This window comes from Fonsecaea pedrosoi, assembly GCF_000835455.1.
Source record: "Fonsecaea pedrosoi CBS 271.37 unplaced genomic scaffold supercont1.1, whole genome shotgun sequence".
In the NCBI taxonomy this organism is placed as follows: Eukaryota; Fungi; Ascomycota; class Eurotiomycetes; order Chaetothyriales; family Herpotrichiellaceae; genus Fonsecaea; species Fonsecaea pedrosoi.
In genome coordinates, this window is record NW_013550615.1 from 1,574,779 (window position 1) to 1,595,203 (window position 20,425).

The 20,425-nt window shown below is 51.9% G+C and overlaps 9 protein-coding genes across 9 annotated transcripts; 6 read left to right on the forward strand and 3 right to left on the reverse strand.

Annotated features, from left to right (window-relative positions):
- Positions 1–5: 5 nt before the first annotated feature.
- Positions 6–1,226, forward strand: Z517_00569 (uncharacterized protein; the record flags this gene model as incomplete). Its single annotated transcript, XM_013433533.1, has 1 exon — positions 6–1,226. The coding sequence occupies one exon, from the start codon at positions 6–8 to the stop codon at positions 1,224–1,226; it is 1,221 nt and encodes a 406-aa protein (XP_013288987.1).
- Positions 1,227–1,621: 395 nt separating this feature from the next.
- Z517_00570 (40S ribosomal protein S16) lies at positions 1,622–2,235 on the reverse strand (the record flags this gene model as incomplete). The annotated part of the gene is made up of 3 exons (XM_013433534.1): positions 1,622–1,912; positions 2,027–2,098; positions 2,167–2,235. 3 exons carry the CDS (start codon positions 2,233–2,235, stop codon positions 1,622–1,624), a joined length of 432 nt encoding a protein of 143 aa, XP_013288988.1.
- A 331-nt stretch (positions 2,236–2,566) lies between these two features.
- Positions 2,567–3,156, forward strand: Z517_00571 (ribosomal protein L13; the record flags this gene model as incomplete). Its single annotated transcript, XM_013433535.1, has 2 exons — positions 2,567–2,587; positions 2,665–3,156. 2 exons carry the CDS (start codon positions 2,567–2,569, stop codon positions 3,154–3,156), a joined length of 513 nt encoding a protein of 170 aa, XP_013288989.1.
- A 183-nt stretch (positions 3,157–3,339) lies between these two features.
- On the reverse strand, positions 3,340–4,307 carry Z517_00572 (uricase; the record flags this gene model as incomplete). The annotated part of the gene is made up of 2 exons (XM_013433536.1): positions 3,340–4,117; positions 4,171–4,307. 2 exons carry the CDS (start codon positions 4,305–4,307, stop codon positions 3,340–3,342), a joined length of 915 nt encoding a protein of 304 aa, XP_013288990.1.
- A 1,405-nt stretch (positions 4,308–5,712) lies between these two features.
- Z517_00573 (uncharacterized protein) lies at positions 5,713–9,663 on the forward strand (the record flags this gene model as incomplete). The annotated part of the gene is made up of 2 exons (XM_013433537.1): positions 5,713–9,261; positions 9,307–9,663. 2 exons carry the CDS (start codon positions 5,713–5,715, stop codon positions 9,661–9,663), a joined length of 3,906 nt encoding a protein of 1,301 aa, XP_013288991.1.
- Positions 9,664–11,558: 1,895 nt separating this feature from the next.
- Z517_00574 (uncharacterized protein) lies at positions 11,559–13,033 on the forward strand (the record flags this gene model as incomplete). The annotated part of the gene is made up of 2 exons (XM_013433538.1): positions 11,559–12,760; positions 12,826–13,033. 2 exons carry the CDS (start codon positions 11,559–11,561, stop codon positions 13,031–13,033), a joined length of 1,410 nt encoding a protein of 469 aa, XP_013288992.1.
- Positions 13,034–13,883: 850 nt separating this feature from the next.
- Positions 13,884–16,300, forward strand: Z517_00575 (uncharacterized protein; the record flags this gene model as incomplete). Its single annotated transcript, XM_013433539.1, has 9 exons — positions 13,884–14,270; positions 14,317–14,418; positions 14,484–14,554; positions 14,647–14,749; positions 14,812–15,201; positions 15,293–15,419; positions 15,496–15,615; positions 15,739–15,930; positions 16,125–16,300. The coding sequence occupies 9 exons, from the start codon at positions 13,884–13,886 to the stop codon at positions 16,298–16,300; spliced, it is 1,668 nt and encodes a 555-aa protein (XP_013288993.1).
- Positions 16,301–16,652: 352 nt separating this feature from the next.
- Z517_00576 (uncharacterized protein) lies at positions 16,653–18,263 on the reverse strand (the record flags this gene model as incomplete). The annotated part of the gene is made up of 2 exons (XM_013433540.1): positions 16,653–18,049; positions 18,119–18,263. 2 exons carry the CDS (start codon positions 18,261–18,263, stop codon positions 16,653–16,655), a joined length of 1,542 nt encoding a protein of 513 aa, XP_013288994.1.
- Positions 18,264–19,120: 857 nt separating this feature from the next.
- On the forward strand, positions 19,121–19,738 carry Z517_00577 (uncharacterized protein; the record flags this gene model as incomplete). The annotated part of the gene is made up of 1 exon (XM_013433541.1): positions 19,121–19,738. One exon carries the CDS (start codon positions 19,121–19,123, stop codon positions 19,736–19,738), a length of 618 nt encoding a protein of 205 aa, XP_013288995.1.
- Positions 19,739–20,425: the final 687 nt, after the last annotated feature.

Sequence of the window (20,425 nt, forward strand, 5' to 3'; positions counted from 1 at the left end):
CCTCGATGTTGATCATCCTCTCACTCCCACCCAAGACTTTCGTCGGTCTAGATCTAGTGTCATTCAATTCCTCGCCCAACTTTCACGGTATCGCCAAAATTCCTTGGGGATTTCATTTTCTGTACACTGGAACCGATGCCTCTCTGTCGATCCGACATGGGAGATGGCTGAATTTGAACTCTACAAACCCAATTCAAGTCTTGCGATGGAACCGGGACGGAGAGTCCCTGCAGGTGGTGGACCAAAATGATCCAGGCGCACGGAATGCGATCGCTGCTGTCACGGACGGCCGCGGATTAGTCGACTACGCAGCATTACAGAGCGCGACTTCGGAGCTATCTGCAGGAGAATCTAAGGGACGCGATACATCCGAGGCGGCAGCAGCAGCAGCGGCTGACGACGAGGACGGCCGCGCAGAGAGCACAGACTGGCCCGCTCTGACAACGTACGTCTCTTCTTCGCTTCTCACGCGCATTCTCTCCCCAGACTGGATCATCTCGTCAATATCCTCTGCACCCAGTGACACCGAGACCATCCCGGGCCTTTCACACCTCGAAGCCTCGAATGCCCTGCATCAACTACCCCTCGATCTGCTGCCGGTCAATCTCAAGCAGACATGGGCGGGCGGGGACATCGGTCGGGCCAGGACGGACAGGGCACGGGACCGGAGCTGGTACCTAGGCCAACTGATCGAGCAAGCCGCTCACGGGGCCGGCGGAGACAGAGCACAAGGTGCGCGCGAGTTGCTCGGGGAGCTACAGTTCTGCTTCCTGATGGTGCTCACGCTCGCGAACTACAGCTGTCTCGAGCAGTGGAAGCGGCTCCTTACCGTCTTCTTCACCTGCCGCACCGCGCTGGACGAAGCGGAAGGCTACTTTGTGCAGGTGGTCAGGGTGCTGCGTCTGCAGATAATGCATGTGGACGATGTCGAAGGCGGGCTGTTCGAGCTGAGGGACGAATCTGGAAGCGCTTGGCTGAGGACGCTGTGGGCTCGGTTCAGGGCGGTGGTGGACGATGTGGACAAGGGCCAAAGAGACTCGTTGAGAAGAGAAGTTGATGGGTTGGAGAGGCTGTTCGAAGAAAAGTATGGATGGCAGAGTGAAAGGGACATGTTGAGGAGAGGAATGTTTGAGCTAGAGGATGGCGAGCGAGTCGAGGTTACCATGCACGGCGTTGACGAGGATGAAGAGACTGGTGAGTATGCGCCGGTCATCGTTGAGACTTGACACCAGAATCACGTAAGAAAGCAGTGCGAGTCACATTCGAACGATCATTCAAGCGTGATAATAAGAGATCTTTTGAACGAGAAATTTATTCCGGTTTTAGTTGGCTGCATGTCCGACCACAAGCCTTTGCGCCTCGATGAGTGACCCATAATAGGCGGAATCGGATCTCATCAGCTTGACGAGCCGTATGATGCTCCTTTCGTAGGTGTTTTGGAACAGCTTCAACGTCTCCATCTTTGCACCATTCTTTTTTCCCTGGCAGACAATCATGGTGCTGTCCTCACAAGTCAACCAGAAGCACAACCGCAAGCATTCCATGTGCCTTCCACGTAACAGCGCAACTGCCACCGCCACAGCCACCACCGACCGATCCTCCTCCCAGGCACAAGTCCCACTCAACGATACGACTTTTGGTACCGCGCTCTTGCACCCGGCCCACCAAACTTCTTGGGCTCACACCGTCTGTTATCGGCAACCAGGAGTGTACGATCGTATTGCACCAGAGCCTGTTTCAACTGGTTCTTCGTGTACTCGTCAACGAATTTCTGGTAGTAAGCGACGATTGATTTCGAGATGGCTTGGCGGATGGCGTAGATCTGAGAAGTATGACCACCACCGGTAACGCGGACGCGGATGTCAACATCGGCGAATTTGTCGAGACCGACAATCAGGAGCGGTTCGTAGACCTGGATGTTGAAACAAACAATATGAGCCACTGTGTGTATTTCTTGGGGATTCTCTTCGCTCGTTTCGGACGAACTGCGAAGCGAGCGATTGGGGGTCGAAAGCCAGTATCATACCTTGTAGCGCAGGATTTCCGGCTGGACGAGAGAGAGAGGTTTTCCGTTGACTTTGATGAGGCCCTTGCCTTTCTGTAGAAATCCCAAATGACTCGTCAGTTTTCCATCTCAAAGTCGTCTTGCGCATGGGTTTGTCTGACCTTGCAGTGGGCAACCGCCGTAGCAGTCTTCTTCTTGCCGAAGCACTGTACACTCTGGGGAGCCGACATCTTGGGGACTGGCGGCGATTACACAGAGCTGGTACAGTTGGGTGGATTGCTCGATTGTGAAAATGTTCTTGGGAGTTGGTGGTGTACGATTTTCGCAGGGAAAGTGCGGGCATGCGCCAAGAATTAGGGCACTAAACCAGTTGTGGTACTAATGCAATTTTCCGACTCGAAGCTCAATGCGGACTCTTTCTACCGCTCCATAGGACGTAGGACGTTAATCAACAACCTGCTTCGAGTATTTTGAAGGTTTCCTATGATATCGCGGTAGGCTTGGGACAAGCTACACACAGACCTTGCACTTCTTCCATGTCAAGATAGCATTAAGCCAGCCATGTCGCAAACAATAGGCAAGGTATGTTCCGAAACCTCTTTCCTCAGAAACATTACCTGCGCTTGAGTCTCACCCTAACCGTCCTGTCATGAGGCTAGACCCGTCTTGCCTACTCTCGAACATGGCACTATATCGATGTAGGCTCCGATTCTCGCTCTCTCGGTCGGATAGCCTCCTCCATCGCCGTTTTTCTCATGGGCAAGCATAAACCCATCTACGACCCTTCTACCGACTGCGGCGACTACGTCGTGGCTTGCGGCTGCCACGACATACACGTTACAGGCAAGAAACGCCAACAAAAGCAATACTACACCCACAATACGCGCCCGGGTTCCTTAAAACAGATGAGCATGGAGAGGATGATTGAGAAGTGGGGTGGCGGAGAGGTGTTGAAGAAAGCTGTAAGGGGTATGCTACCGAAGAACCGGCTGAGGGATAAACGGCTGGCAAGGTTGAAAGTTTTCGAAGGCACCAGCCATCCCTACAAGGCCAATATTGTGAAGTTTGCAGGGAAGCCATTCACAGGCGACGAGCCAGGGCCTGTCATGCAAGCCATTGCAGCGAACCAGGAGACGAAAGCGAGCTCATAAACTGAGAATGTAATAGTACTTTTATGGTGTTCTAGGGACAAGGAAAGGCATACGGGGTTTTGCAAAAATGTATAGGTGGATTATTTCGGGATATGTACAGCCTGTTTATTGTTCTCCGGAAATCCCTGTCCCATGACTCCAGCACCAGAACTCCGTGACCGAACACGCTCGAGCAGATTTTGTCTACAGCTTGGAGGACAACGCAGTGTCGTCCCGGGACACAGTGCACTTGATCAGGCCGTTGGGGTCTGACTGAGGCGCATAGACTTCGGCGTCCTTCCCAGTGTTCTTCAGGCCATGATGCCAGCTCAGATCAATCTCGAAATAGTGCTTGTTCGGAAGAGAATAGTCAACTGCTTGAACAAGAGATTGAGCAGCGAGGATCTCCTCGCACATCTTATACATAGTGTTTTGCACACTAGGGCTCTCCTCGAGGGCGAAGAGTCGGAAAGTGATGTCTCGAGCCTTGGACCAGGTCTCATCAAATTTGGAAACATGCTTCTTCACGGAGTCCAGGCCCGCAAAAGTAGACCATTTCCAGTTGGCATCGACCGAAGTGCTGAGAATACGATCCCAGACCTCAGGTAGGGTGGTGAACTCGTCTCGGACAAAGTGGTGGAACTCAGAGCCGGTGCTCTTGAGCACCAAAAGGTCGGAGATACCCGACTTGATCTCAATTCCCTTGCCCTCGATAATATCTGCTTGTACCAGTCTCTTCTCATTTCCGTCACGAAAGAAGGAGTGAGGGTGAGGCTTTCCGTCAATCGTCATACGGGTCCATCTGTGTTGGACAACGCTAACATGAGCAGCGTGAATGTGCTTGTAGGTATTGATGAAATGAGTGCCGAGGATGGATGCGAATAGTTCGGGAGGGTGGACTGGGTTCTGCTTTGCCATGATGTAGGTGGTGTTCTTCATTGAGTCGGTTGCAACCACAACACTGTTGTCGGCTTTGGTGTAACTAAGCGACATCAGTATATCACGCATGGTAGAAATCGGAGGAGCATCACTGACGATACATCAATCTCTCCTTCCAGCAAGACGCAGACTGTCATCTCATAAACGGTGTGTGTCTTGGTGGCTTCGTCTCTCTCAACCTTGTACAGGCGAATGTTGTCTTTGCCATAACGAGCTGCAGCGAGCTTGGCCATCTTGAGTAAATGTATTTGGGTGGTAGACGTGATACACTGGGATTGTTCAAGCTAATACTGATCGTGGTCGCCTGTTGTGAGTGAGTACAAGGGGATAAAGATACAAGGGAAAGAGGAGTCGGCGCCGCGGATTCTTTATATCAAGACTTCTTACAACCTCTTATCGGAGGATGACGCCAGGGAAGTAAAATTCCACGACCAGAATCACCAATTGCATGCACGGCCATGGGTAAAGATATTGTAAAACTGCTGATCATAGACGCATCGAGCAGAGGCGATTGGTGTGGCCGGCCAGCAATTTGGTCAAGACTGGTCTGTTGTACGAGCTCATGAACAACGGAGGTCGCCGAGACGCGCGCCCGCGCAATGGCGACAGCATATGCTTTATCGGTGACTAGCATCTACATGGATGTCGAGCTCACCTGATAATAGATCTGTTATGTTCTTTTTGGAGATCCTGAGATACCGTGCCTGAGCGGGAGCGCTACCCAGTAATAGTTTGGTGGCTGGTCCAATGCAGTACAAGACATTTGGTATCTGTACACCGCAGCTACGATATGGTTGATCTTTATGGTGACCGTTGAGAAAGCGGTATGATGTCAATATGAAATCTGGGTCTATGAGCGGCATGACGGCTGCCTCGTTTACTAGGTGCTCAGCAGATGGGAGTTTGACTTGTCCGTCGCTAAAGAGGAGGACTCGAACGACAGGAAGTCTGGGGACAAGGCATGTTTCGTTCAGGCATCTTTTTGCATGTGCTCTAGCGAGACTTGGGATGGGACAGATCGAGGGACCACGAGGGCCCAGCATAGCCTAAAGCTCTTAAAGATTTGGGATTGGGCATGTTAAACACCCCGTATTGCCCGTAACACCCCCCCGAAAAAGCGACCCCGCAATGCTTGGACGGACACGGATCATCAGGGGGGGAGACGCTCCCTACAAGCGCATACCTTAGAACCCGATCTCGCTGTGACTTGGTGATTGGATCTTGACTCGAACGACTACTGTTCATCCACAACTCACTGCATGTCAATTGTCGACACACTGGTCTGCATCTCTATCCCTTGTACATCAATTCTCGGTACGACAACACCTGTCGCTGATACGTTTACTTGCTCCTCCTACAACCGCGCAACCGCAGAGCCGTCCCCGGTGCCAGGCCGCCCAAAGATAACGAACGGTGTTGGATTCATCCAAAACAAACCACTTACGAAAAGCCCATGAACAATTCAACCAGAAGCAGAACTGCAGACAGGACGCTGCCTCCTAAATTCCACAATATCGGATTCCGCGACGCTCCCTCGTCCTGTTCCGGCTGAACCGATCAAACATACCTATGGGTGTCTCCTGCGCAGCCCCAAAACAATCAACCACCTAGCAGAGGGTCGACACCCTCCATGGCTCGATGGCCTCGTCGGATCAAGCGTCGGGCTACTCGGTGACACCCACTCAAGGGCGCTTCAATATCCGCCATGCATCTAGGAAAAGTGACGACTTCTCAGCCTCTCAAAGACCCTTCATGAAAGATGGACGCTCACTGTCCGGCGGAAGTGCTCAGTTCAGCCAAAAGGCTTTCGTCCCGGCATTCACTCCTGCCAATCCTCCAGGTAGTTTCAGCACGGATCTCAAAAATACCACGCATTCTGGAAGGACTACTCCGCAGACGGAAGTGGCAGGTGTGACCTTTGCTCGTCTGCCGCCGCAATACAAGGATGCCGATCCTCTTACTACGTCGGAGCAGCGGCAAGCTGCGGTGCGCGACAAGATTGCAAAGGAGATGAAAATAAAACTCGGGACGGAGAACATGCTCGAGGCGTTGCTGAGCAAGAACAACAAACAAACCAAGGAGCAACGACAGAAGGTCGAGATGGAGTTGGGCTCTTCCAACAGGAAACTCGCCGAACTGAAGCAAGAACTTGACCAGGAGATAATGCGCTCTCAGACCCCGACCACCCCCCCGAACACGCGACTTACCAGTTATTTTCGAGGTAGCCCGCTTAAATCACCTCCCTTGGGGCAAAACCAGGGTCCGGACCTGACCGAATCAGTCGACAGCGAGTCTCCCACGGTGGTCCTTACTGAAACCCTTCAACAACTCGAAGCGGATGGGATGCCTCCGGATTATTACATCGAACGTGCAAATACTCTGGTTGATCTGTTGAAGCGCAACCCTGGTCTGAAGTATGATCTGGCCTGGAAAGTCTTCAGCGAGCGGGTTCAGATGATGCTACTCAGCGAAAGTTCTGATGTCGTTGCAGCAGGCTACAGACTGACTCGACACGCTATCGCTGATAGGAAATCGTTGCAAACCATCCGAACCCTCCGCACAGACGAACTGGTCATCCTGTCACTGGTTAAAAAGGCCAATGCTGTGCTGGAACGTGAGCAGGCTGTCAAATTTGTGCGAGCATTCCTGGACGTGAAAGACGGCGTCTATGAGCTTTCCCGTGCTGTTGTGCGAAGTCTGGTAGCGGTCGCTGAAACATATGACGACCGTCTGAGAGATATATGCCTGTTGACGCTGGCCGAGCTCCTTATGAAACACACAGAACTGGTCGTCGCAGCGAATGGCATGAGCACTCTCACCGAAGCCCTGGCAGACGGCTCTTTCCCGGCGCCCGAAGGTCTCGTCGCTAGCTTTCTTCACATCCTGGACCATCCACAGCAACGCAAGTACTTACACACCGGCCGGGAGTTTGAGGCTATGTTTGCTCCGTTTACAGACCCCCTGTTGCTCAGCGGCAATGAGGAAAAATTGAAAACGTGTGCTCAGGCTATTGCAGCAATGCTCAAAACTTGGCCCGGCTTCATCTTGTTATCGATGAATGGCGCTTCTCCTCTTCGATCTCTGATTGACTCGCTGGTCTACCCCATTACACAATCTCGAGATATCGTATTGGAGCTTTTTTTTGACATCCTCCGCATCAAACCACCTTCATGGTCTACCTCGTTTTTGGCCGGCAGGAGGTTAACAACCTACGGCAGAGTCAACACTTTGCAAGTGGAGCAACCATCTCAAAGGCAGCTGGCAGAATACAACGCAGAGGGGAGGTTTGACTTAACATATCACTTCTCGGCCTTCGTGCTGGCAGCATTGGTGAAGGCAGGTCTGATACCTGCACTGGTGGATCTGATCAAAATCGAGGAGGATGCTGCTCTAAAACGGAAGGGCACTCTTTTGCTGACTGAGGTTCTGAAACTTTCACACCATGCTCTGCCCGAAACGATTAGTTCGAGCATCCAGGTCCTTGGTGACCTTGTGCCCAGTTGCGTCGATTTTGGAACCGAAGTGACGGCGATCAATATGGGTATGATATATCAGATCGAAAGCATCAATCGAGCACTCAATAGGGCGTCTGTTTCTACCTTTGGAAGGATCGAACAGGTTGACGAATTAGCCGTCGGCCCGCAGACTATTGAAAGAACAAAGTATACTGCCATGATGGACGGAGATCAATTTCGGCAAGCTATGGCCGACAGCCAGGTCACGAGTCATTCACAATACATCAAATGGAGATGGGAGCTGATCCAAGGCTTGGTCGAAGGGCCTCTGACCAATCCAAAAAGGCTGGAGGAGGCCATCAGATCTCCCAAATTCATGAAGCGACTTGTTGGATTCTTTCGACCCTTCAAATATCGATTTTCCACCATCCGAAACACCAGGCCTAACCAGCGCTACATTCGCACAGGCTGCGCTCTGATGCGGACCCTAACTCAGACCTCACTGGGCGTGCAGTACCTTGCGGAGAACAAATTGTTGCGCCAGATCGCAGAATGCCTGGCCCAGATCGATCCGCACAGCGGGATTACTTCATCTAACCCACTGTTTGAGCGGCACCACATGGCTGAGACACTCAGCGCAGGTTATTTTGCCATGCTCGGCGCTTTAAGCCATTCTGCTGAGGGAATGCGCCTGATGGAACAGTGGCATATGATGGACATCTTTTACCACCTTGTTGAACTCAAAGATCGAGATGACTTGATCCGAGCACTCCTCGGGAATATGGACTACACCCTGGACACACATCTCCGGGTTATTCTGTCGAAAGCACTAACCTCCGGCGTCAAAGATATCCGACTCTTTGCCACCAAGCTGCTTCGACGATATGCGGTAGGTCGCGTACAGTATTCGTCGGGGCTACAAGACCGCTCCAGTTCCCATTGGGCTCTTCGACTGGTTCTTACGCAACTGTACGATCCAGACGTCGAGGTCGGCGAAGTGGCCGTCAAGATTCTCGAGGAAGCTTGTAATCAACGGAGCCACCTGGAATACGTGGTCAAATGCCGACCATCACTGGATCATCTCGGAGAGATTGGCGCCCCCCTTCTACTGCGCTTCCTTTCGACCTCTGTAGGCTACCGATATCTCAGCGGACTTGACTACATTACGCAGGAAATGGATGACTGGTTCCTGGGCCGAAACGATGCATATGTGGCTCTCGTGGAGGCTTCAATCCTTCGGGCCTACATGGACGCTAATACCAGTAAGGTGCATTTTAACGAAGATGCCACCGTTGACCTACATGAGGTTGGAATCGCACCCCCACACTTCTATCGAGAACTTGCTCGGACGCATGAAGGGTGTAAACTGCTGAAGCAGTCGGGGCACTTCTACGAGTTTTCATCTACGATCCGAGATTTCAACCTTGAGGAAGAAGACCCAGAAATACTAACCAAGGTGAAAGGGTGCATGTGGGCAGTTGGCAACATTGGTTCAATGGACCTCGGGGCCCCGTTCCTGGAAGAGGCGGATGTGGTCACCACAATCGTAAGGATTGCAGAAGGTGCCCACGTTTTGTCGATGCGTGGCACTGCCTGTTTCGTTTTAGGCTTGATATCACGCACCCTTCACGGTTTCGAGATGCTTGCTGAAAATGGGTGGGACACGACGGTGGATCCGCGAGGGCGCTCCCTTGGTCTCTGTCTGCCCCGTAATCTGGAGGCATTGTGCTTGGTAAGTTCGTGTTTGGCATGCTCGAAGATGTAGCTAACAATACAGAAATCGGTTGGGTCTGCCACCGTACTCGTATCAACATCCCCCGAGGACGACGCCAAGTACAAGTACGCTACGACGGACGACAACCCGGTCAGAGCGAAGATACTCAAATCAATTGTCGAGATGGGCAATTCAGTCATGTACAAAAAGGCTGCCGCAGATCTTCATGCCCTCAAATCGCGACAACCTAGCCACTTTGGCGACACGGAAATGTTTCGGAAAACGTTGGTCATACTGGAGAGTCATCACTATCGGCTGCAGGCGCGGCACTACATCCTCAACCTCTTTAACAAGGGTCTAATGCGGAAGATCATCTTCGACGAGGACATGGGAGACTCCACTGAGTCTGATACAGGGTAGTTGTGTCATACAGACATACGGAGGATGGTCGGATATGGACCGCTGATTGACTCGGAGGCTTCTAAGCGAAGCAACAACATGTTGGGAAGGCAAAACCCAAAAGGCGAATATTGTTAAAATATAGGGTCTGGGAGGGCCTAGAACAAATGGAGAAGAGGGACACGTGTGCGGGAGGATCAGTTCGGCAAAATAGCGTGGCGTATTGCGGCTCTGTTGCCAACAGCTCTGGATGGATGTATTGGGTATGGCATTCCTGCAAGATACTTTGCGGGGACGAAACAGAAACGAAAGGTATGGCGTTCTTTTGCATTTGGTGGTAGGTTTGCTATGCCTTGGTGGTGTCTCCCTGGTATCGCCACCTGCCCATTCCCCAGCTAGAGGACAGCGGGGTAGAAAAGCAAAGAGAGGTTCGATAACTTTTAGAGCTTGCCAGGGACCAAACATCCTAGAAGATGAGGTCCCTTGCATGCACCTCAGACTGCATACAGGTAGAGCCTGTAAAGAAGGGCATCTATCAAGTTGTCCATATCATGTGGGCTTCAATCACGTGCCAAAACGGTCACGTGTATTGTTGACATCAGGGCCAGTGATGACGACGAATATTGTAGGTAGAGGGGGTGTAGAGCACCAATCAGTCAGGGCTATTCCAAGCCTCAGCTGCTGGTCGGCGTCCACCGGTCGCCCCCCTGCGGTCTGGGCACCTTTTCCACTTTCTCCCACTCCCACCGTGCCACGCGTGCCCAATAATCGGTTCCCCTCCAACTCCCGTTGGGTGTCGATGTTGTTGGCCATTTTCTCGATCCCGTCACCATTTCCAGATCTCGATATCCCTTGACATCGCTCACACCTTGCGCGCTACTGTGGCGAACAAAATCTTACCGTCTTGCCTGTTTCCCTCCCACCACCAATCACTGCCCCTGATTCGTTCCAGCAGGGAAGATGGAGGTGTTCGTTGTTGCTGCCCCAGGCCCATGGTCTACTGTATCCACAAGCCTGGCTCTCACCAAAGCCCTCGATATTCCCTCGCATCCTCATTAGCCGCTGCGACTGACATGCCTCTTTGGTTCCTGACAGCTGTGCGGGTCATCACTTTGGATCTCGAATGGGAGTGCACACTGCCCTGTTCTACCATACCTCGGGTTGAAATCTGCTCAAAGTCAACGACGTCGTTGACTCTTTGACTTGACCATTTCGTCGAATCTTCCTCTACAGCTGATAACTTCTTGTCATCTACGCCGAAACGGTCTTGTGCAGGGTCGCCCTCCTCAGATTCACCTCACCCACGATATAAAACTAGACTATCGCCTATCTACCTCCCCAAAAACCCAAGTCTAGGTTCCTCTTTATCACCTATCTCGCGTCACTGTGGTGACAGATATCCAAACCATCATTGGTCTTCTCGAGAAGAGGCACCAATCTAACGACAAAGTTCGAATGTCAAGGCCAGTGGCGCAGACACGACGAGATTATACATATGGATCATACTTGTAGCTTCTTTTGACTGGCTCAAAAGGAATTGGAAGAGTAGGGATTTACAAATCAACACTTGACTCCCCGCGCAGATGAGTGATGGACCGCAGTCGGCGACGACACCCCTGGACGGGTTCGACGCGCACAGCAACGCACGGGATATTGTCAGGTTGTTCCAGTGTACCCAGTGCTCCCTACCACTTCACGAGCCTATGACCTTGCCCTGTGGTAATACGCTTTGTCGACCATGTCTCCCGTCACTATACAAAAGGGAAAACATTACATATCCTATTGTGGAAGGTCGATCTGAGGGGTTCTTATGTCCATTTGATAGCTGTGGGTCGGAACATTCAGTTGGCGATTGCGCGGTCGACGTGACACTGAACAAGATCGGGCATCTCGTGAATGCCTTCATATCAAACTACATGGCAGAAAGTCTTGAGATTCCTCTCCTGCTAGAAGAAAGGTTGGATAGTTCCGGACCCGACGAAACTTCCACCGAAGCCACACCGCACTCACACGTCATTTCAGGTGGCCGGATTGCAGCGACATATATGTTCGCAGATATGGGGGAGCTGAATTACCACTCCGCCATTTCGTACACCACTGTCAACACCGACACCGCTGAGGCCGTGCGAGCTGCTGATGTGACGGTGTTGGAAAAGCTACAGGATGCCATCCGACCCGAACTCGAATGTCAGGTCTGCTACCAGATCATGTTGGACCCTTTGACTACCTCGTGTGGCCATACTTTCTGTAGAAGGTGCTTCTGCCGAGCCATGGACCATACCAACCATTGCCCCATGTGTCGTCGTCTACTGCCACTGGTCCACTCCCAACAGACAACACCCAACAATAAGAGAGTCGCACGTTTGATACAGCATCTGTTTCCTGATCTCCTGGTGGCGAGGAAGGCTCTTGCCGCACAAGAAGACATGGTTGATGAAGAGACCCAACTACCACTCTTCCCATGCACGTTGGTCTATCCCCAGATGCCGACGTTTCTGCATATTTTCGAACCCCGATATAGGTTAATGGTCAGGCGCGTCCTCGAAAACGGCACGCGCAAGTTTGGAATGCTGGCATACAAGCCACACAGCGAATACCAACAAGGTGGCCCTCATTACCAGGAGTATGGGACAGTCTTGTTCGTCGAACGAGTAGAAATGTTGGCCGATGGTCGGAGTCTCCTAGAAACAAGAGGTTTGTATAAATTTCGGGTCGTCGAAACCGGGATGGTCGACGGATATCTCACTGGTCGAATTCAACGCTTTGATGACATCAGCGTCCACGAGGAGGAGGCGATAGAGGCGCGGGAGACGTGTATGCCAGTACAGCCAGATCAAGATGACCTTGCGCGACTCCATCACTCGTCGACACAGCAACTCTTAGAGTATGGACTAGAATTTGTTCGCCAAGCTCAAGCACGTTCAGCGCGATGGCTACACCAAAGGGTCCTTGCCGCTTACGGACAACCACCAGAAGATGCTGCAACGTTCCCTTACTGGCTCGCAAGTGTTCTACCGATCGCAGAGACGGAGAAGTATGCCCTGCTGCCGGCTGCCGGCGTGAGGGAACGCTTGAAAATTACGGCTGAATGGATATACCGACTTGAGCAAGCGCGGTGGTAAGTTCCGCATTTCTTCTCCCCTCTACGCTGAGCCCACCTTGCCTGACATGGTATGTCTGAAGTGAGTACGAAGCAGAGCTAGCTGCAAAAGTGCGAGAGCAGCAAGATCGACATCAGCAGGAAACTCGTGATGCTGTCGCACCTACTCCGCCCGCGCAGCTCGAGCCTCGCTCTGTGACCACACGAGGGCCTGAGCTTACCGAGCCTGAAGCACATGAGCTCGAGACTGCCGGGACTGAAGCTGAATCAACCGAGCTCCCTGAAAGTTAAACTTCAGTGGCAGATCTGCTGCAACCAAATAATTGTTCAGGCAGGGAAAGGCGCTAGAAGGGAGCTGGTCTCGTACCCTTACTTATAAGCGCTTCTCAGGCACTGTCACAGACATGCTCATTTATACCAGAGAAACATATGAAAACTGACTTTTTCCACTTTGGACAGGCATCAAACATCCTCCTGCATTGTCTTATGACTGGCCGTTGTCGTGGTCTCTGTGGCCCTAGCTCTATTCTTGTGCATACCTTTTTTTTGCCCTTTCGTTTCATCCATTTCTGATATGAATGAAAGAGCTCAGTGGCCGGGCTATGAGGGTAGCTTTTCCAAGGCGTCGCTGATCACGAGTTGCATGATTCTTATGGGCCTCAGGGTCCTGATACCCCTTTTTCTTGTTCCATTCGGACGACCTCTTCGCGATGGATTGTTCTAGATGCGCGCGGCATAGCGATGGTTGGGGCTATAGATGAAGAAAGAAAAGAATCTTTCATAAGCGCACAATATTACGTGAAAGAAGTGCTAGGATATACTTGCAAATTGGGCTCACATGATAACGAACATAATTGCACCATTTACGTTGCTTGCCACTGCTTCGACTACATGTACGAGGTATACTTGTAGTTCTGGTTGATAGTGTATACATGTCTTGGGCGGCTAGGCTGTTTATGGACTACTCTACATTTTAAGGTCAATCCCCGCCTTGAAATGGACTAGCGTATTTAGACTGTTAGGACTTTCTGGTTGGAATAAGGTAGTTTTAACCAATCATTGTGTTTCGACTATTACTCTTGGAATCTGAACCTCCACAACGAAAGCACACCCCAGGCCCCTCCACCCACAGCCTCACGTCATGGACTCCCACGCCAGGCGCCTAGACCGATCCAGCGTTTTCAGCCTTGTTGCTCTCTTTGCGGCAGTCCTTCTAGGGGTACGATGGTATTCATCGGCCGATCTGGAAGCTTCAACTACCGTGAAACTGGGCGCCGCGGGGTTCAATCCGCTGACCGCAGACTTGAAAGAGTTACAAGACGCACTTGACAAGGGAACTCTGCACAGTGTTGATCTTGTACGGCTGTACACAGATCAGATCCAGAGACACGATGGTTACCTGAAGGCCATGATCAGGTTCAAGCCCTTGCAGAGTGTCCTCAGGGCTGCGGAGATCCTCGACACAGAGAGATCTCAAGGCAAAATCCGAGGACCTTTGCATGGCATTCCCATCGTCATCAAGGCAGGGGTTTTGTGAACACTCTCAAATGATGCTGCTCTGACCACTCTCCCAGGACAACATTGACACTCACCCTGACCTTGGTTTTCAGACGACTGCCGGGAGCTACGCGCTCGTGGATTCGTGGCCGGAGAAGAACGCCAAAATCGTCGACCTGGTACAGTTTTGCGTTTTTGATGTCATATACACACAGCAAACAACACCTACTAACAAGCATTTTAGCTGATCGCTGCCGGAGTTATCATCCTCGGCAAGACGAACCTGAGTGTATGTGAAGTCCTCGGGCGACAATTGTTCTCAACTGATTGACCTTATCTAGGAACTGTCAAACTACAAGTCCGTGCTGCCATGAGGGCTTGTTGCATCCGCGCTGACCTCGGCACAGAGGCGAAAATATAACCAGTGGCTACTCTGCCGTCGGGGGACAAGTTAAGTCGGCCTACGTACGGGCGACGAGTGATCCAGACGACAGCAAAGACAGCCATGGAGTGAGTTCTTGTCTATTGGAAAAGAAGTCACAAAGTGGACTCTTTAATGACATCCGGATCAGAACCCTTCTGGATCATCTGCTGGCTCGGCAGTCGCAGTCTCGGCAGGCTACAGTCCCTTCTCCATTGGCACCGAGACCGACGGCTCACTCGTTCTGCCAGCGGGCAGAGCCGCCCTGTATACCATGAAGCCCACAATCGGCCTCGTGCCACAGGCTGGGATCGTCCCTATCTCGGCAAACTTCGACTCGGCGGGCCCAATGACCAAGACCCCCTATGACCTGGCGGTACTGCTCGACGCCATCGTCGACCCTGAGCGGAGACCTGCGAAAAGCTACACGTCTGCATTGACAGGTAGCTGGAGTGACATTTCGGTCGCGACGTTGGATCCCGAAGTGTGGACCTTGCCGGAGTCGTGGTTACGGCCCGTTGAAAGTGCTACACGACAAATGGTTTGTTTTCTTTTTCCCTCATATCAGGCCCCGAATGTGTGTGTGTGTGTTTGTGCGTGTGTGTCGAACATTGTTAACCAACAAGTGACAGACCACCGAGATCCGTCAGACGTACGCCAAGATTGAAACACTGGCCAAATCCTACGCAGGCAATGTTCCCCTGGTCGACCCTCAGGCTTTCCAGAGAAATGGACAAAACAGCGAGACTGTGGTCGCCGGTGAGAGTCTGACCTGATTTATGAAAATGAGATTTTTGACCGTCAAAGACTAAACGACACTTTTCTTCTCCCACAGCTGCCGACTTTGTCAAGGCCATCAATGCCTATCTCCAAACACGAGTCAACTCGACGGTGCGGAGCCTAGGGGATCTGATAGACTTCAATGAGCGACACGCCGACTTGGAACTTACTCCAGGTAAGTACCAAGTACTAAGAAAGACCAGAGAGTAGAGCAGACATGGCTCAACTCTGTTCCCTTTTTCTTTCTTCTCCTCAACTCAAAATAACTGATGCCGAACCCCAAAAAAACACAAAATAGATTCTCCCAACCAGGAACGCCTCCTAAGAGCGTACCGCCAATCCCTCACGGATGAGGAGTACGACGCGCACTGGAACCATCTCCGACAGGTGGCCAGAGACAGGGGCATCGATCACATTCTCGACACGTACCAGGTCGATGTGATCATGGCACCGGCGGATAGTCTTTTGATATCCTACGCGGCTTGTAGTGGTACGTCCAATACGTTGCGTTTGTTGTGTACACATGAACATGAACCTACGATGGATATGAGCATGCACCACTCCCTCCCTCCCTCCCTCCCTGTTGGGACCTCCCTGTCCTCCCCCCCCCAACCCCTTTCCGTTTCCGTCCATCTACATAGATGTACGAGCTGAACTGTCCCTCATTTATTCTTCGAAATCCAGGCTACCCAATCGCCACACTCCCCCTCTCGTACCTATCCTACAACGGCCGTCCGTTTGGCCTCTCGGTCGTCGCCCGCGCGAACCAGGAAGCCGTGCTGATCAAGGTCCAAAGCGCGTGGGAGGCCACGTTTGGGCCGAGGCGGCCGCCTAGGGGGGATGGAATGAAATTGAGCTGAATTGAATTGGTACATGATCAAGATTCAAGATTCTCTTGAGGTACAGGTGGATAGAGGTAGAGGTATGGGTAGAGAGAAACGTTGTGGGAGTCAAGTCCAAGGCGAATGAAGCGGGTTCAACCTCACGTGGTGTTGGGGAGGGCGGATTATATGAATTAGATGGATAGATATATCTAAGGCTAGCAGTGACAGCGCCGTGCTGTGCTGTGCTGTGCTGTGCTGATGCCGATGCGGAATAGATTTAGACAGATAGTTAAATACATTAACTACTAGATATAGCATTATTATCTTCGCTTGCTTCCGGTTCCAGAGACAGTGTCCGTCCGAATACAACGTTGTAAGTAGCACTCCATCAATCGACTTGCAGATCGCAAAAGGTCACGCGGCAGCCATCCTGCGACGACGTCAAGAAGACTCCCACAATCGGCCCCGTAAAGTCCAGACCGACCAGGTCCATCGTGTCAAAGACGTCGAATTTTATCCTGTCATCGTCGCCGGCCGTGCTGAACGAGAATGTGTACGAGTCTTCCTGGTACTCCAGTCGCAGCTCGATAGCTTTGTCTGCTACGTCCGCGGCGCATGACTTCCGAGTTCGGCGACAGATTTGTTTTGGCGTGTTCACGACTTCAAGAACCATCTCGCCCGTCTCGAGGTCGAGGTAAGTCCGAGCAAAGCGGAACTCGTCCTTGTACACTGCAACGCCGGTTTTGCCAATGAAGCCGCGAGGTGGTGCGAGGAGTGTCGCGGAAGATTGTCCTGCGAGCGTCCTCTGTCGCTTGCCCACGAAGGATACTTGGCCGCGGGTGTCAGAAAGGTCGGCGTCGCTGGATTTTAGCTGGATAGTCTTCCCATCAGACGAGATATGATGTCTGGCGAGATCCACGTCACGGATATAGCAAAAGTCCACAAGTGGCTCGGAGCTCAGAGCACTCGGCTTGCCCACTTTGCGACAGTATACGGCCTCCGGATCCATCTTGACTGGCTGCAAAGTCGGCCATTCACCCTCGGCCCATGCACCTGGAGTAATAAACGTTTCACGGCCCAGGATAAATCTCCTTTCCGGGTCCTTTCGTACTGCGAGACAGACACACCACCACTGGCCCTGCTTATCGCAGAATAGATCGCAGTGTCCCGTGTGCTGGATGTATTCGTCCGTGCCTCGTGCAGTTAGTATTGGATTGTGGGGATTGGGTTCGTACGGCCCATAGAGATGTTTGCTTCGAGCGACAGTGATCATGTGGTCTTCAAAAGTGCCACCTTCGGAAATGACCAGGTACCACCAGCCGTCTTTTCGATAGATGTGCGGACCTTCTGGCCAGTCACCACCGGTACCTTCCCAGATCAATGTCTCGCTGCTGAGCTTTGCACCGGACTTGACGTCAATCTCGAACAACTTGATGGTTGTCCCTGGGCCAGGGGCCGCGGAGCCATGCACATACGCCCTTCCTTGGTCGTCCCAGACAAGACTGGTATCGATCCCGTCGAAATCGAAAAAGACAGGATCACTCCAGTTATGTGAGTAAATGTCAGTCGTCGTTATGATGAAGTTCTGGGTCCTGTCACCCTTGTCTTCTTCGGTGCCCCGGACCACGTTTGTACAAATAACATAGAAGGTCCCATCGTGATGGCGTATAGTTGGCGCATAAAGACCGCCTGTGGCTGACATGACCTCTCCCGAATCGCCAGCTGGGCTATGTTTGGTGTCAGAGGCTTGGAGGCTGAGCTGTTCGCGGCGATTGAACGCGTTTGCTGTTGGAGAGATACATTAGACCTCACACCGCACGAGAGAATGCCTGCAGGAAACTCGACGAAGCTTACTTATGTGTCTCCATGAGACCAGGTCTGTTGATGCGTAGACCGGGAGGCCTGGAAATATGTGGAAGCTAGAGTTCACGAGGAAGAATGTGTCGCCGACGAGAACAATGGAGGGGTCCGGCGCGAAGCCTGGGATGATTGGATTCATTGCTGAGAGTCGTGTGTCGTTGCAGTCTGGCATTGAAAGCCTAGCTACAGAGCAGGCATAACAACCTCTATGCTCATACCGGTCTGGTAGCCTTGTCTTCTTCTAGGAGGTGGTCTTCTTTTGTCTTGTTTGTTAAGGGTTAGTAAGATATTCGAAAGTTCCGATCCCATGTGCTAGATCCTCAAGCGAGGTACCGTATCCTTTGTATATCTCTGCAACCCCAACCACCGGCTTGGCCCCATTGTCGCATCCTTCGAGTAGAGTTTCAATCGTCGCAATTCAGGCTGAATGATAGCAGACTTATCCATACCTGCCGCTTATTGGAGAGTCGGAATTGGAGAGAGCCAGTCTTGACCTGCATCGGGAGACTAGAGGTTCGTCTCGTCTGGGGTGGTTTCATTCAAATCAGCTTCAAGCTGTTCTCCTTTCCAGAGTCGATGCTCATAACTGCAACAGCGGACAAAATAGGCCATTCGCGCTGAATAGATCAGACAAGAAGTTGGACTGGTAGTTGGCTTGGGATCACGTCCCAGTGAGCTCCTGGGACGACAGACCCTGAGAGCTCGACTCCTTCCTAAACACCTGACAAGATCCTAAAGCTCACCGTCTTCCAAGTTATGTGCTCTGTGTGAGGTCTTGACATCCAGAGCAGCAACCGTCCAGAGCTGTACCAAATGACGGTCTTGGTAAAACGGCGGGTTCTGTCGCCTGAAAACGGATGAATGTTTTGCTTCTCCAACTGAACTGATGTCATCAGCTGCGCCATGAGTTTACTGCTCGCTGCGTCTTTCACCTTGTGTTTCCTTCCTCTCTATTGGGTCCTGATACAACCAATACCTCACAAACGAAACCGCAATATGAAGCACGCTATCTTCTGCTCTTCTCGTCTCTGGGGATCAATCGCTCGGGACATTCGAGGCTTGTCTCTGCTGGAGGTGCAGTGTTCTCATAGAAGACCGGCAACCCTCGCTCAATCGTTCAGCACAAGCGCACCTCTCTCACATAAGAACCGTGTTTTTACGCCTTTCCGGACGCCGCCGCAGTTCCACGATGCCCTTCGCCTCATTTCCGCCAACAACACCCTGATGCTGGCCCTCTTTACCACTTCCACATGCACACCCTGCAGGACGATAACACCCCTGCTGAGGTCACTCGTCGAAACTCGATCACCGTCGCCAGAAGATAAATACTCGTCTCTCGCCTTTGCAGAGGTTGAGCTGGACTCTCCAGACATGAGCAACGGCAATATGATGGATCTGGGGGTAGAATATGGAGTCAGGAGCATGCCTACCTTGATGGGCTTCGGAGGGCGCAGAGCTGAAAGAGTTACCGACCGACTCGTCGATACGAGAATGATGGGCGACGAGAAAGCAATGGCGAAGTGGATCGACGATGAGATGAAAAAGGGAGATTCATTTCCAAGCTCGAATCAAAGTGGGGGCGGAGGATTCCTGAGCAAGATTTTCGGATCTTGACACAGCAGAGCCTCACTTCTGGAACAGAGCTTTGGAGCACTACTCATGAGCCGAGTACCAACTTCGCCATCCGCTTGAACAAGGAGCTCTTCGATGGCATCCGTTGATGCATACTGCTACAGGACTTTGACAATCCAACCAGTCGTCGAGACGACAACCCGAGAAAACTGATGGTGCTCTCAAGGGGTTGACTCGCAGTCGCAACCTCTCCCCGGCCGTGTACTACATGCAGAGAGACGTGAGACACCAGTCAGTCCGCGATGGTTTCACATGGTCAAGTGGCTAGCACCTGGGACTCCTCAAGCGACATTTGACAATGATTCGCAGATGCGTCAGCAACTCCATGTTTCGTCTTAACAGAGACGGGTCCTGCACCGTGCGAGTATAATGGAGTCAGCAACCGGTAATTACCCCTCTAAAGCCTGCTGTTCTCGTGTTTGAGAGGTGGGACAATCCACCGGCAGACAGGACGGTATTATTACCGATTCACCACAATCATAGGTATATATGGCGGCTATCTGCAGCCTAGAATAAACAACCGACCATGCATCATCTCCGATCGGGCATGCCCTTCCAGCAGAAAACGCTTTCGTCTCTCCTGTCGTTGAGCTAACTGCGTGACTGCTAATATGGTGTTCGATGCCAGGGAATTGGTGCTAGTAGACGCCAAATACGGGACGAGCCTAG